Source organism: Ochotona curzoniae, unplaced genomic scaffold, assembly GCF_017591425.1.
Source record: "Ochotona curzoniae isolate NIBS_2020 unplaced genomic scaffold, NIBS_Ocur_1.0 scaffold_4701, whole genome shotgun sequence".
Taxonomy (NCBI): domain Eukaryota; kingdom Metazoa; phylum Chordata; class Mammalia; order Lagomorpha; family Ochotonidae; genus Ochotona; species Ochotona curzoniae.
The window spans coordinates 51,080,708-51,095,014 of record NW_024467122.1 but is presented as its reverse complement, the minus strand read 5'-3'; the positions used below and the strand labels follow the sequence as shown (position 1 = coordinate 51,095,014).

At 46.6% G+C, this 14,307-nt stretch overlaps 1 protein-coding gene across 2 annotated transcripts in view; it reads left to right on the top strand.

Moving 5' to 3' along the window:
* TGM5 (transglutaminase 5) overlaps positions 1-2,738 on the top strand; it is a 29,375-nt gene extending 26,637 nt beyond the window's left edge. For both annotated transcript variants that reach the window (XM_040969032.1, XM_040969031.1), the window contains 4 exons: positions 32-397; positions 847-1,007; positions 1,897-2,030; positions 2,585-2,738. In XM_040969032.1, coding sequence (XP_040824966.1) covers positions 32-397; positions 847-1,007; positions 1,897-2,030; positions 2,585-2,738 — 815 coding nt within the window. The remainder of the gene's footprint in view (positions 1-31; positions 398-846; positions 1,008-1,896; positions 2,031-2,584) is intronic.
* The last annotated feature ends 11,569 nt before the right edge of the window (positions 2,739-14,307 follow it).

Here is a 14,307-nt window from a genome sequence, read left to right as displayed (position 1 = left end):
CCACATATGGTGCTATGCTCCACCCTCACAGGTTCCCCGCAAGAGAGGCAGGTGTTCTTGAAGGCGCTACAGAAGCTCCAGGCTAGAAGAGTCCCAGACCTTCGAGAAGCAGCTGCACCACTTCCCACCCCCATGCCACTGAGCCGGAACAGCCCTCGGAGCCTGGACACATCCTCCCCACCATCCAGCAACGCTGCCCAGGTCTCCCTGAAATTCAAGCTTGTCGACCCACCCAACATGGGCCAGGACATAAACTTGGTCCTGCTGGCTATCAACATGTCACACCAGTTCAAGGATCTCAAGGTGAACCTGAGTGCCCAGTCCTTGCTGCATGATGGTAGTCCCATGGCCCCGTTCTGGCAGGACACAGCATTCATCACACTCTCACCTGAAGAAGGTAAGGGCTCTGGACCAGGCAGGGGACAGTCTGAATGCAGTCAGTCACGTCCATGCTTGGAAGGGACATGCAGCCAATACTCTTCTTCCCATCCCATCTAACACATATTCCTCCCCTCCCCTCTAACATTTCTTCTCCTCTCCTTTCTTCTCTGCATTCCCTGCTTCCCCCAAGAAACAGCAGCTTGTTTAATGGGAACAGCCTGAGCTTGGCAGCCATCTAGGTTCCAGCAGGAGTCTCAGCTCACCCATTCATTCCCTGCAGAATGACCTTAAACAAGCCCTTTCGTCTCTCTTAATCTCCATTTCTCCAAAAGCAAAGCTAACTTTTGCTTCATAAGGACTCAGTCCACGCTGGTTCCTTCTCCCTCTATGCCAAGAGCCACCCTATCCAACCCGGGTCCAGCTGCTTTTCGCCACTCTCATGTTATCCTTGTGTTCTCTCCCTAGCGAAGACCTACCCCTGCACAATCCCCTATTCCCAGTACAGCCAGTACCTGTCCACAGACAAGCTGATCCGCATCAGCGCCCTGAGTGAAGAGAAGAACAGTCCAGAGAAAATCCTGGTGAACAAGATCATCACCTTGGCATACCCAAGCATCATGATTAATGTAGGCCAGAGCCCTACAAATGACCTGTGGGCCCCCGGGGATGCAGCTGCGAGAGTTTGTCTGAGAAGCCTTCTTCCTCTTGTACCTTATAGCAAAGCTGTGGGCAGGGACCATGGGTAGTCAGACAGAAAGGGAGAGGAAGAGAGACTGAGATTCTTCCTTGTGTCACCTGCTATTGTTGGCCATGCCCAGGCTCTACAGGTGGAAACATGAGACAAGAGAGGAGGGGCTCATATTGGGGTGAGAGCTCTGCCTGAAACTCAGCTCTGATTGGACTGGCCACTTTCTGGCAGTGCCCCCTTGGACAAGCCACTGGGCCTCTGCTTTTTAAAGTGAATTAGGCTGGATGGCCTTTGTAGACTCCTCCTGCTCTGATGTTTGGTGGTCTTCTGAATGGGAAGAAGAGATTCAGGGCCCCCTTTCCTTCAAGTGCTGTCTCTCCAAAGCCAAACATCCTTTCCTGCACCCTTGCGGCTCTCTACGTGAGTTGAGGGAGGTATAATCAAAGGTTTGGTTTGAACTTGGACCTCCATACCATCTTAGCAAAGAAGCAATAAATACACAGAGAACTGATAAGATACAGAGAAACGACCTTGAGTCTCCAGTGGGGCAAACTGTAGGAAGAAAAATCCATGGGGACCTTATGGTAGACCAGGGTTAGTGAGTCAAGCTCCTCTGTTTTTGTCTCAGATGGATCAGGGCCTGTCTTTGACCTTCCTGGTAGAGACGGGAAGAGGGACACCTTTGTAGATTTCTGTCTTGTGTGTAGAGAAATGGAGGATGGTCGGATAACTCTGCTTGCCCTCAGTTGGCTTCAGCTCAGAATAACCCTTTTGCCCAAATGACACATTCGAGTCGAGTTGACGTCCTGTTCCGGTTCTCTATGCAGGTCCTAGGAGCAGCCATTGTGAACCAGCCACTCTCCATTCAGGTGATATTTTCTAACCCCCTCTCAGAGCAGGTTGCGAATTGTGTGCTGACTGTGGAAGGCAGTGGCCTCTTCAAGAAACAGCAGAGAGTCCTGTAAGTCCCAGGAGCATCTTACCCTCTTACTGACACCCACCCCCAATTGTCTGTTTATTTGTGTGTGTTTGTTTCTGTGGTTTTTTAAAATGAGGACATTCTTCTTCTTTTTAAAGTTTATTGGTTTATTTGAAAGATGGAAAGACAGAGAGCAATCTCCATCCTCTGGTTCACTCCTGAAATGGCCCCAATGGCCAAGGCTGAACCAGGTCAAAGATAGGAACCTGGAGCTCCTTCTAGTTCTCCTGCATGGCTGTAGGGGCTCAAGCACTTGGGCCATCTCCCACTACCTCCCCAGTCATTAACAGGGAGCTAGATCAGAAGTGGAACAGATGAGACTTCAACAAGCACTCAAATCAGATTCTGGTGCTACAGGTGTTTAAACCAGTACACCTCCATGCCAGCCCTCCTTCTCTCCATTTTTATCCTGGATTAGCATGGGCTCCCAGGTCAGGTTCTTAGAACACCAGCAAAGAGAGCCAGGACATAAGGGGAAAAGGTTTTGGAGTTACTTTAATGCCTATGGCTTTCTGATATTTTCCATTGTGTTGCAGCATCGGAGTCCTCAAGCCCCAACACAGGGCAAGCATCACTCTGAAGACTGTTCCTTTCAAGAGTGGCCAAAGGCAGATCCAAGCTAATCTGAAGAGTGACAAGTTTAAGGACATCAAAGGCTACAGGAACGTATATGTAGACTGTGGGTTGTAAACTCTGAGGCAGTGAGACAGATGTATGCATTTGAAGCTTCCGAAAAGAGCAAATTCAAACGCAAGTTGTGCCTTTCTGCCTATATAACACAGAGTTCCAACATGAGCAGCAAGAGATACTGATGATGGCTCATTTCCTGAACCATTTGCACAACTCCCCAGCACTCTGTTCAGGGTGCAAGGATTCCATGGTATCCCACTCCAAAGTGCAATTTGGCACAGAGTTCACACGACACTTGTTGGACTTGGCCATAACTTGCTATCCCTCAGACATCAAGGAAAGAGGCAAACTGCTTACTGTCATGTTATTGTTTTAATTGCTAGTTCCCTCCAACTAATAAACTTCATTCCTTGTCTCATTTCCTATCATCACTTCCCTGTCACCTTCCTGGATGCTGGGAACATCCTACAGTGTCAGTGCCTGAACATACTCACTCATTCAAGAAACATTTATTTACTAGTCTGAGGCAGTAAACAAAGTCCACATTCTCCTGGGGGTGGGGAAGATAGACAATAATCATGTCAACAAACAAGATTCTTACAGATAGTATATGAATCCCATTAGGAACATGGGCAACACCATAGACATCTCTACCACCTCCCATCTGGTGTCTTGGGAAAAAGCCTGGGATGCCTTTCACCTTGACCTTCCCTTGAACCCCTTCCCACATCCAAGAGGTCTCAGCCTCTCCACTCATAGTCCACCAGTGCACTGTAGTGTAGGATCACCTTGGGTCAGCTAAAAGAGAAAGCCAATTGAATAATGCAAAGGTATGCATTTTTGTGTTCTGCCTTTCCTGGGTCAGACTGAACACAAGGCGACTCCAGTCATTATTTTCTCTTGGATACACCTACTTCTTCTTTTTCCTTTTTTTTTTTTTTTAAGGATTTATTTTTATTATTTTTTCATTGGAAAGGCGGATATACAGAGAGGAGAGACAGAGAGGAAGATCTTCCGTCCCATGATTCACTCCCCAAGTGAGCGCAACGGGCTAATACTATGCCGATCCGAAGCCAGGAGCCTCTTCCGGGTCTCCCACGTGGGTGCAGGTTCCCAAAGCTTTGGGCCGTCCTCGACTGCTTTCCCAGGCCACAGGCAGGGAGCTGGAAGGGAAACGGGGCTGCCGGGATTAGAACCAATGCCCATATGGGATGCCGGGCGTGCAAGGCGAGGACTTTAACCACTTGCGCCACCGCGCCGGGCCCCCCCTTTTTTTTTAAGATTTATTTTTATTGCAAAGTCAGATATATATATATATATATAGAGAGAGAGAGAGGAAGAGAGACAGAGCGGAAGATCTTCCATCTGATGATTTACTCCCCAAGTGACCACAATGGCTGGTCACATGGATCTGAAGCCAGGAGCCAGGAACTCCTTCCAGGTCTCCCACAGGGGTGCAGGGTCCCAAGGCTTTGGGCCGTCCTCAACTGCTTTCCCAGGCCACAAGCAGGGAGCTGGATGGGAAGCAGGGCCACCAGGATTAGAACAAGTGCCCATAGCGGATCCTGGCATGTTCAAGGCAAAGATTTCAGGTGCTAGGCCCTAAACCTACTTTTTCAAGTAATGGTGCAAAGTCCTATACACAAATAAAGGCTTGATACACCTGCCTTCCAGGCTTGACTTCCTACTGAGACAGCTGTCCGGGTAAATGGATATTTACACATTAAATAAAAAGCTAAGGACTTCCATTATGTATAAACAAAGGGTTAGTGTAGTTCATCAGAGGGAGAAAAGGGTGTGGTATAGTTGGTTGATAGTCATGTTAAAGAGAGTGGGCTGAGAACCAGGAGCTGGAGGCCAGGGAGCCAGATGGAAGTAACCTACAATTATCTCAACCTATAATTATTACCTGACAATCATAAGAAATCATTTAAGGCAAATACCACGAAGAGAAATGACTTACAGACTCAATACCTCCGTAGTACTTGGACAATTTCAGCTACCACGCCCTTGAACTCTGTCAAGAATCTTGATTTTAACATCACAGTCATTACCTCCTTTTAAAAAATTTTTTAATTTTATATTTTATGGTACAATTCTGCAGTCTGGGATTCCCACCCCTGCCCCCTGCCACAAATTCCCACCCCACAACTGATTTTCCCCATATTGTTACAATACTACAGTCCTTCAGTATAGCCATTAACTCTTTTTTTTTTTTTTTTTAAGAAAAGACTTATTTATTTTTATTGGAAAGGCAGATATACAGATAGGGGGAGAGACAGAGAGAAAGATCCTTCATCCGATGATTCACTGCCCAAGCGTCTGCAATAGCCGGAGCTGAGCCAATCCAAAGCCAGGAGCCAGGAAACTCCTCCGGGTCTCCCACACAGGTGCAGGGACCCAAGGATTTGGGCCTTCCTCCACTGTTTTCCCAGGCCACAAGCAGGGAGCTGAATGGGAAGCGGGGCTGCCAGGATCAGAACCGGTGCCCAGGATCCTGGTGTGTGAAAGGCTGGAACTCTAGCTTCTAGGCCCCACAGCAGGCCCTACAGCCATTAACTCTTTCACACAACAAATATGTACTGAGTTTCCATGAGGGGACAAGTCTTGAGCTAGTCCGGTACTGAGGACTCAAAAAAGCTCCAAATAAGGTTATAGGGACTGAACAATAAATAGGAGGTTGATGACACCAAATAAAGAGAATACCCAAGATGCTGTGGGAGCATCAGGAGGGTCAACCAGTCCAGTGTTGGGATGATGGATTAAGGAAAGCTTCCTGAAGGAAGAAGCATTATGAATAATAGTCAAAGGATTTGGGATCTGAGTCAATCCAGACTCAGAAGTGGAAGGAGAAAGCATGGAGTTGCATGCAAGTCTTTCAGAGGGAGAAAGTAGCAGAGTGAAAAGTGAGGCAAAAGCGAGGTGAAGAACTTCAGATGGTGGTTTAAGTTGCCTGGATAGCTGTCATTTACAGGCATTTCTCTCTCTGCCAACAATGACAGGGCTCAGCTGATTCTGTTGGGGTTTTTTGTTTGTTTTGTTGTTTTTGTTTATTTGTTTGTTTGTTTGTGGAACTGCCCTTACTTCCTGGGATTTAAGAAGTACTCAAAGAACAAATGGTGAATTCTCCACCCAGGTCCGCCCCAGGAACCTGAAGTGTCATTCCTTTGCGTTAGGACCTTCACTGACCACAAAGCTGGCCTATGACTCATTTTTTAGTGTTAACTAAGTGGCTCTCCACTGAACATTCTAGGCTGCGAGGAGAGAGGAGTCAGTTGAGCAAACAGGGTCTTCCCCAACCCATCTCCAATTACTCACACATTAAGCAGCCCCCCACAACAGGCCTGATTCAGTACAATGTTATTCTTACAATGTTATTCTTACTCAGTTCATCTCCAGATCTTGTCAGCCAAGAGGACCTGCCTGCCCATGGCCAAGAACTGGGTATGTGACTCACACTGGACCAACTGGACTCCTCCTGGGACACAGATTCCAGAGCCAGGGAAAAGAGAAACTTGGGGTTCACCCACCTCAGCAGCAGGGACCCAGAGGGAGACCAGCTGCTTCCACCTATAAGCTATCCTGGTGCAACCTTCTCCTGGATCTGAGCTTGGCTTTCCTTGGTAGGGCTGCCTCCTACTTTTTCTCTTTTTGTCCAAATTGAGTAAAATCAGTTTCATATGCTTGCATTCAAAGGACCTTATCTGTTCGAGACTAAGTTTAGGATTGCACAGAAAGATCTAACTCCAAATTCCCATGAGGCCATACTGCTGCCTGTTATTCTTAGGGTATCTACCCTGGGGTCTTCAGTGTCACTAGCTGGCTTGAAGCTCAAGGGAGTGGCAGGAGGCTCTCACTCACTCCAGCCTGGAGAGGCTGGGGCTGGCTGGGAGGAAAGCACAGGCAACAGGCGCACTAGCAGGGAGCTGGAGCAGATGTGTCACAGACCACAGTTGCGGCTCCTCCTTCTACCATCACCCCTATGCTGAGGGCTTGCCTCAAATTCTTGCTGTTTTCAAACACGTCCTTAAGATATTCTGTATTTCTAGTTTTCCTCAACAAAGGGGATAGTCACAAGCCAGTTGCTATACCTGGAACGAGAAATTCTTAACAGCATTTTAAGAGCAGGTTGCATAGATAGTCCTTCATGGTAACAGTTTCACAACGACTCTCCCACATGGGCCTCTGCTGCCATAAACCTTGCAGGTTAATGTCTAGTGTGTGCACAGCCTGCATGTAGGTTGGCTCTGAGGTACCTTTTTACCTCATTCTTGGAGTGGTTTGGGCTCTGATTCTATTCTTTCATTGATGACATCATTTTAATAAGCTATTCTACCACTTCACTAGTTTTCTTAGAATTTTTCTGGATTCATGCAGAAAAATGAATGAAATTATTCATTGAAATGAATGCTTACTTCTTATTGAACCCATTTTCTCACCAATGAGATTGAAATACTGATCCTTCTTTATCTAGTTTATCAAATTCTTCAGATCATGTGAGATAGTGGATGTGAAAATGTTTCATGAAAAAATATGGGAAGTGCCATGGTGTAGCAGGTAAAATCTCCCATATGGACCCTAGTTCAAGTCCTTGTTGTTCCACTGCCAATGCAGCTACCAGCTAATGTGTCTGGGAAAGTAATGAAAAACAGAGTGCTTGGGCCTCTGCATCTACAGGGAAGACTGTAAGGTGATTCTGGAAGCCTGGCCCAGCTGTAAAAGGAAGGAAGGAAGGCAGGAAGGAAGAAGGCAGAGAGGGAATGAGGAAAAAACAAAAGGAGAAAGAAACTTTAAAAAGGAAAGAAAGAAAAATATACCAGCATAATGAATTTATTTGACCCTGGGACTCATGCTGTGTATTATTACCCTCCCCAGACCACCCATGAGAATGTCTATAAATCACTTTTCTTTTCAAATCTTCCCTCACCACCAGCTCCTGAGCAGGCCACTGTGAGCTTTCACCTGAACCATGTCATAGTCTTACTGGTCACCCCTCCCACTTTTGAATCCTTTAAATAATTTTTCCTATTTTAGCCAATGAAATATTTTAAAATATAGATTTGATTGTGCTGCTCCCTGGTTTAAAATACCATTCAACCCACCGCTCCCAGGACAACATCCCAAATCCATATCTCAACTCTGCAAGCTTTCACCTTTGCCTCACTTCCCAGTATCTTGCTTTGGGATACAGTTTCACTGCCTTCTTTCTGTTGCTTCATACCTTAGAGCCTTAGCACATGCTGTTTTCTCTCCTCCAGCTCCACCCACTTCATTCCTTGCCTTAAAGCCCAGCTTACTCTGACTTCTCGCCCAGATTCTCAGCAAGAATACCACTTGAATGATGCCAGTATCCCATTCGGGTGCCAGTTTGTGTCCCAGCAGGTCTACTTCAGATTTGGCTCCCTTCTGATGGCCTGGGAAAGTGGCAGCGGGTGGCTCAGATCCTTAGGCCCCCACCCCCAGTCCCACCCCCACATGGAAAACCTGGAGGAGGCTCCCAGTTCCTGGCTGTGGATCAACTCAGCTCTAGCCACTGAAGCCATCTGGGGAGTGATCCAGCAGTTGGAAGATTCTCTGTAGCTGTCTTTCCTTCTCTCTGTAACTATGCCTTTCAAATAAAAATAAAATAGATCTTTAAAAAAAAAAAGATCACTTTCTCAGGAAGCATGGATTTCCACTGCTAGATTCAAGAGCTCATCTCTTCTATTTCATGAAACTTAAACATCACAATAGCAGGTTAAGTAATGCTGTGAGTACCTGGTACTTAGTCTCCCCCTGCTGGCAGGGTCACTGTATCTAATTTACCATAACTAGAACCTAACACCTCAAACCATTCCCAGTGCATAATCAAGCTAGGCACATGTTTGTTTTATAGAATGAGTCCTTCTTAGATACACAGGAATGTTTTTCTCCTAGAGGCTGGGGAGTGGAACAGTGTGGGTGCTGCCGGAGGCAGAAGGACAGATCTTTCTGGTCACCCCTCCCTCCATCCTCCTCCTATATCCGACTCTCCAAGCTTATCTCAGCTCAATCATACCAGTATCAGAGACATCCCCAAAAGCACCCCAAGATGCTCTCATGCGAACTGTCCTAGGAAAGAGAGATTCTCTTTGGTAGCACAGAGGTACAACATCCCCAAATCAGAAGATGGGAAGAAAGGCGGCTGTCTGTGGTGAAACAGCCTTTCTCTCCTTACAAGTTTTTGTCATTAAAAAAAAAAAAAAAATCCACACATAAATATATGCTCATGGTACAAACGTGTCAGAAAGATGCCTTAGCAGAATCAGGCTGGACTGTAACACCCATTGGTTCCAATGGAAGACAGGGCTGAAAACAGAACTGAGCCAGCAATTGCAACCACCAGCATATGCATAAACAGATTGGGGTGACGGACTGTACTAGACTCTGTACTGGCAAGCACACACAAGAATCAGGTCTGGGATCACCTCAGATGAACTTTCTTTGGGGATCCCTCCAGCTGAAATGCTGATCTCAGAACCCTAACCATGAAGAGAAGTGCGGGTTCCATGGTCTGACCATGGAGTGCATTTGTCAAAACTGAGTCTCGGGCCCGGCGCGGTGGCGCAAGTGGTTAAGTCCTCGCCTTGCACGCCCGGCATCCCATATGGGCGCCGGTTCTAATCCCGGCAGCCCCGCTTCCCTTCCAGCTCCCTGCTTGTGGCCTGGGAAAGCAGTCGAGGACGGCCCAAAGCTTTGGGACCCTGCACCCGCGTGGGAGACCCGGAAGAGGCTCCTGGCTTCGGATCGGCGTAGTATCGACCCATTGCGCTCACTTGGGGAGTGAATCATCGGATGGAAGATCTTCCTCTCTGTCTCTCCTCTCTGTATATCCGCCTTTCCAATAACAAAATAATAAAAATAAATCTTTAAAAAAAAAAACTGAGTCTCTTCAGAGGCTCAGACAGAGCAGTGGACAGCATATCCAGGTGCACATGGAGGATATGGCAGATCATAGAAACCTGCAGAGGACACCTAGTACCACAACAGAGGATGGAAAACAAAACAAATCGATCATCTATCCCAGCCATGTGTTGGCAGTGAAAATCTGGACAAACAGAGACTCTAAGATAGACTATGTCAGTCAGTGGATTCTGGAGAGATTTCATCGTGCTGGGAATGACAAGATTGGCAGCAATTCAGAACCGTTGAATTATCAAAACCACTTGAGCGGTGCCTTCAGAGCATGCCCCATGTTGGGGACCCTGAGATGGGTGGGAGGCTGAGTGGGGCTTCTCCCTTTATCTACCCCTTTACCCCAGACACAGAAAGGAAATGTGAAAACAATGGTCTTACCCACTTTCCTATAGCCTTTGACCCTTTGTGCCCTAATCAACTATGTAAAGATCATCAAAATAAAATAATAACTTTTAAAAAGATGCCTTAGACCTAGGCATCAAATTTTACCAGCAGAAGCCATAACTCCAGAAATCTGTGTTAACACCTGCAGACTTGTTTATATTCCCTCCACATAAAGGAAGCTCATGGCTTACCTGTTCCATATCTTGCTGATCCTATCTAATAATACAGCTTTGAGATGATTCCAGATCAATCATAGAGATTGGCTTTTTCACAATAATGTTCTACTGAAGGCATACCCTATAATTTATCAATCCAGTACCTTTCCTATAGATGTTTATACTGTTGCCAATATTTTGTTATTATTTTTAACAATATACTGTGATGCCCTTCTTTTATTTTATTGGAAAGTCAGATATACAGAGAAGAGGAGAGACAAAGAGAAAGATCTTCCATCTGCTGATTCACTCCACAAGTGGCTACAACAGCCGGAGGTGAGCTGATCCAAAGTCAGGAGCCAGTAGCTTCTTCCATGTCTCCTACATGGGTGCAGGGTCCCAAGGGTTTGGGTTCCTTTTGACTGCTTCCCCAGACCACAAGCAGGGAGCTGGAAGGGAAGTGGGGCTGTCGGGGTTAGAATCAGTGCCCATAAGGGATCCCAGCATGTTTAAGGTGAGGACTTCTGCTACTAGGCTACCATGCTTGGCCCTGCTATTCTGTTCGTAGAGATTTTATTTGATACCTGTTTGTGGTAAATATCTAGAAGTGGAATGGCTAAGTCAAAAGAATAGACATTTAAGGTTTTGGTAGATATTTCATTTTTCTCTGCCATGGACTGAATCGCATATCCTCAAAATTCATACGTGGAAGTCCAACCCTTAATGTGACAATATTTGGACATAGTGTCTGGAAGGAGATAATAAAGTTTAAGTGGGATCATAACAGTATGTCCTTAATGTGATGCGATTAAGGTCCTTGTAAAAGAAAAAGAGGGACAGATTTGGCCTAACAGCAGAAGTTTAAACACTATTTGAGGTGTCCACATATCAGAGTGAATGAGTCTGAGTTCCCAACTCCACTCCTGCTAGTGTACGTTGAGGGAGGCAACAGGGATGGCTCAAGTGGTTGGGTCCTTAAAACACACATGGGAAACCTGGTCTGCATTCCCAGCTCCTGGCTTCCATTTGCTCCAGCCTCAACTGTAGTGGATATTTGGGGATTGAATTAGTGAATGTGAGCTTACTCTCAGCCTTTCTCCTTCTTATAAACAAATCCAAATTGGAAAAAATAAAAATCAGGAATCCCTCTCTTCCCTCAGGTGCCCAGAGATGCAGGCACAGTAAGATCAGGAAGAAACCATTACCAGAAACCAGCCCTGACAGCAACTTGATCTTAGACATCTGGTCTCCAGATCTGTAAAAAAACAATGTCTGCTGTTCAAGTCACTGAGTGCATGGTATCTTTTCCTGGCAGCCTGGGCTGACTGACACACCCCTCCACAAAGGCTACACCCATTCACACTCCCATGTGCAACTTTCCCCCAAGAGCATCACTACAGTGTTTTTTAACTTTTATTTTTAATATTGTTTATATAGGTGAGGTCTCCAATTAGGGTGGGGAGGGTCAAGGCATGAAGGAAGTTGGGTAGGACAAATGTTTCAATTTTTTTCTCTTGCGTCTACAGCAAGGGAAGGGAAGAGGAGGGGGCCATTCCTTACTGTCAAACTACATCAGCATCCAGGGATGTGGAGCGGTCACTTGATGATGCCTTAGAGACCCTGATGTGGGGAAGAATGGTGTTACTTGAGTGGCTTTGATGGTTCTGAGAAGTTTCTGGCTTTGTTTTACCAGGTTTGAGAAAAAAATCTTTCCAACTCTATTGTCTGACCAACTCTACCTTAGTACATCCACAGGTCCAGGAATATGTTGCAAATCTTGGCCAGGAGAGTGGTCCAACCTGTTCTGCTTTCCATTCTTTGATGAGGCACTCAACATCCTCTGCTGGCCCAGATGAGCTGCATGTCATGTCCCTCATGTGCAACTAGATGTGTTGTCTACTGCACAGGTATTGGAAAGCAACACATGCACTCCAAAGTCAGATCACATATTTTGTGATTTTCCCTGTGGTCAGGGTTTGGGTCCAGCAATGTAGTTATGTAGTCCCTCAAGAAACCTCTCCTGGGGTGACCTCACACTTGACTCTTACGTGCACCAGCCAATGCAGGGTCAGGTTTGGACTGTCATCTGCACCTGACAGGATCAGGTTCAGTCCACAGTGTTGCACCTACCAACACACGTATTGGTGGCCAGTTCCTCTTCCAGCCCCATTGACCAAATTAACTGACAGGTGCTGTGCTCTAGACCAGCCAGCCTGCCACAGACCTGATCATCCTGCATATCTATGAGAGCTATGTGGCCTAGTCTGGGTGCCAGCATGTTTTATACTATTTTTAAAAGCTTGCTCGGGTCCAGCTCGATAGAGTAATGATTAAGGTCCTCACCTTGAACACGCCAGGATCCCATATGGGTGCTGGTTCTAATCCTGCCAGCTCCACTTCCCATAAAGCTCTCTGCTTGTGGCCTGGGAAGACAGTCGAGGATGGTCCAAAGCCTTGGGACCCTGCACCTGCGTGGGAGACCTGGAAAGAAGTTCCTGGCTCCTGGCTTCAAATCGGTGCAGCACTGGCTGTTGCAGTCACTTGGGGAGTGAATCAGCAGATGGAAGATCTTCCTCTTTGTCTCTTCTCCTCTCTGTACATCTACCTTTCCAATAAAATCAATAAATCTTAAAAAAAAAAAAAAGCTTGCTCAAGACAGGTCCAATACAATGGCTCAATTCATTAATCCTCCTGTTGCAATTGCCAGAATGCCATATGGGTGTTAACTGGAGTCCCAGTTGCTCCACTTCCCATCCAGTTCCTTGCTTGTGGCCTGGGAAAGCAGCAGAGGATAACCCAAAGCCTTGCTTCAAACCCTCTACCCATGTGGGTGAACTGGAAGCCAGAATTACAGAGGGGGGAGAGGGGGCTGGAGGAGAGGGATGGGAAGAGAGAGAGATCTTCCATCTACTGGTTCACTTTCCAAATGGTCTCAATGGCTCGGGCTGAGAGAGATTGAAACCAGGAGGCAGGAACTTCATCTGGGTCTCCAATGTAGGTGGCAAGGGCCCAAGAACTTGAATCATCTTCTGGTTCTTTTCACAGGCCATTAGAGGGAGCTGGATTGGAAACAGAACAGCCAGGACTTGAACTGACAACCATGTTATGTTGGCATCACAGGCAGTGGCTGTAGTGGCTATGCTACAACACCAACCCTCCAGCTTCATTTCTTATGACGACTATGATGGCTACCACGGTAACCGGAGAAGGGTGGATGGAGTTTGCCTTCAATCAAACCTGGAATGGATGGTGGAATTCTGGTGGGCCCTTCAGGCAGTGAGACCACGGTTGCACCAATGAGGAGCACAGACCCATATCCCCCCACCACCAATAAGGGCCGAGGCGATTGCCGTTTCAGTTTCCATGTCAAGAAGAGCTTAAAAGGGCCCCTTCCCGGTCTCTTCCAGGCTCTTCTTCCTCTGCAGCACACTCCTTCAAGTCTGTCCTTTCTGCTGCATGCGGAAGGGAAGCCCGTGACCGTGGTTCCCTGAAATAAAGGCCATCTAAATTCTTTTCATATATTTGGCTGAGTTATTCTTTCCCTGGCAAGCAGCGAATCTAACATTTTGGCCAGTGGCGAATCTAACAGACTATACTTTGGAAAGGTGAAAAACAAGTTTCTTTTTCTTCTTTTTTTTTTCCCTACATGATTAACAGTTGAGTTTTTAAAAAAAAAATATTTATTTTTATTGGAAAGTCAGATATACAGAGAGGAGGAGAAACAGAAAGATCTGACTGCTGATTCACTCCCCAAGTGGTTGCAGTGGCCGGAGCTGTGCTGATCCGAAGCCAGGAGCCTCTTTTAGGTCTTCCACGTGAGTGCAGAATCCCAAGGCTTTGAGCTATCCTTGACTGCCTTCCCAGGCCACAAGCAGGGAGTTGAATGGGAAGTGGGGCTGCTGGGATTAGAACCAGCGACCCATATGGGATCCCAGCGCATTCAAGGTGAGGACTTAACCACTAGGCTACTGGACCAGTCCTGATTTTTTTTTTTTTTTTTAACGTTTGTTACTTAGGTGAAGCAACTGCAGACTCATGCAGAACTCTGGGTGGGATGGAGAGGCATGGGAAGGGGGAGGGAGTAAGGGAGGGAAATGACCCTGCTCTCCTTCCTGGGACTGTGGGACAGGTAGATGTTGTCTACTCCTTGCTGC